At 64.8% G+C, this 475-nt stretch overlaps 1 protein-coding gene across 1 annotated transcript in view; it reads left to right on the top strand.

Annotated features, from left to right (window-relative positions):
* LOC104500178 (aquaporin-10-like) overlaps positions 1-475 on the top strand; it is a gene marked incomplete at its 3' end in the record, with an annotated part of 1,757 nt that overhangs the window by 998 nt on the left and 284 nt on the right. Inside the window, exons 3-5 of the mRNA XM_010143781.1 lie at positions 3-59; positions 152-289; positions 370-417. Coding sequence (XP_010142083.1) covers positions 3-59; positions 152-289; positions 370-417 — 243 coding nt within the window. The remainder of the gene's footprint in view (positions 1-2; positions 60-151; positions 290-369; positions 418-475) is intronic.

A 475-nucleotide genomic window follows, 5' to 3' on the forward strand; every position in this document is an offset into this window, starting at 1 on the left:
CTGCCTGGCGGGTGCCCTGGCCGTCATGGTGGCTGTCTACATAGCGGGGGGAGTCTCCGGTGAGGCTGGGGAGAGAGTCCCAGCTCCCACTGTCCCGTGACTCCAGATGCCCTGGGCCCCTCTGCTCCAGCCCCTCTCCCCACTCTTGCAGGGGCCCACCTGAACCCGGCGGTCTCCCTCGCCATGTGCCTGCTGGAGCAGTTTCCCTGGTGGAAGTTTCCCATCTTTGTGGCCGTGCAGACCTCAGGAGCCTTCGTCTCTGCTGGAGCTGTCTATGCCCTCTACTACGGTACCGGGAGGGGGGTGGGAGCCCGGCAGGGAAGTGCCATGGCTGGGCTGGGGTGACCGGGCTCTGCCTCTGCTCCACAGACGCCATCCATCACTACAGCAACGGGACCCTCACCACCTCTGGACCCCGGGACACTGCCTCTATTTTTGCCACCTACCCCGCTGACTACGTCTCTCTCTACAACGG

This window comes from Buceros rhinoceros, unplaced genomic scaffold, assembly GCF_000710305.1.
Source record: "Buceros rhinoceros silvestris isolate BGI_N320 unplaced genomic scaffold, ASM71030v1 scaffold23929, whole genome shotgun sequence".
Lineage (NCBI taxonomy): Eukaryota > Metazoa > Chordata > Aves > Bucerotiformes > Bucerotidae > Buceros > Buceros rhinoceros.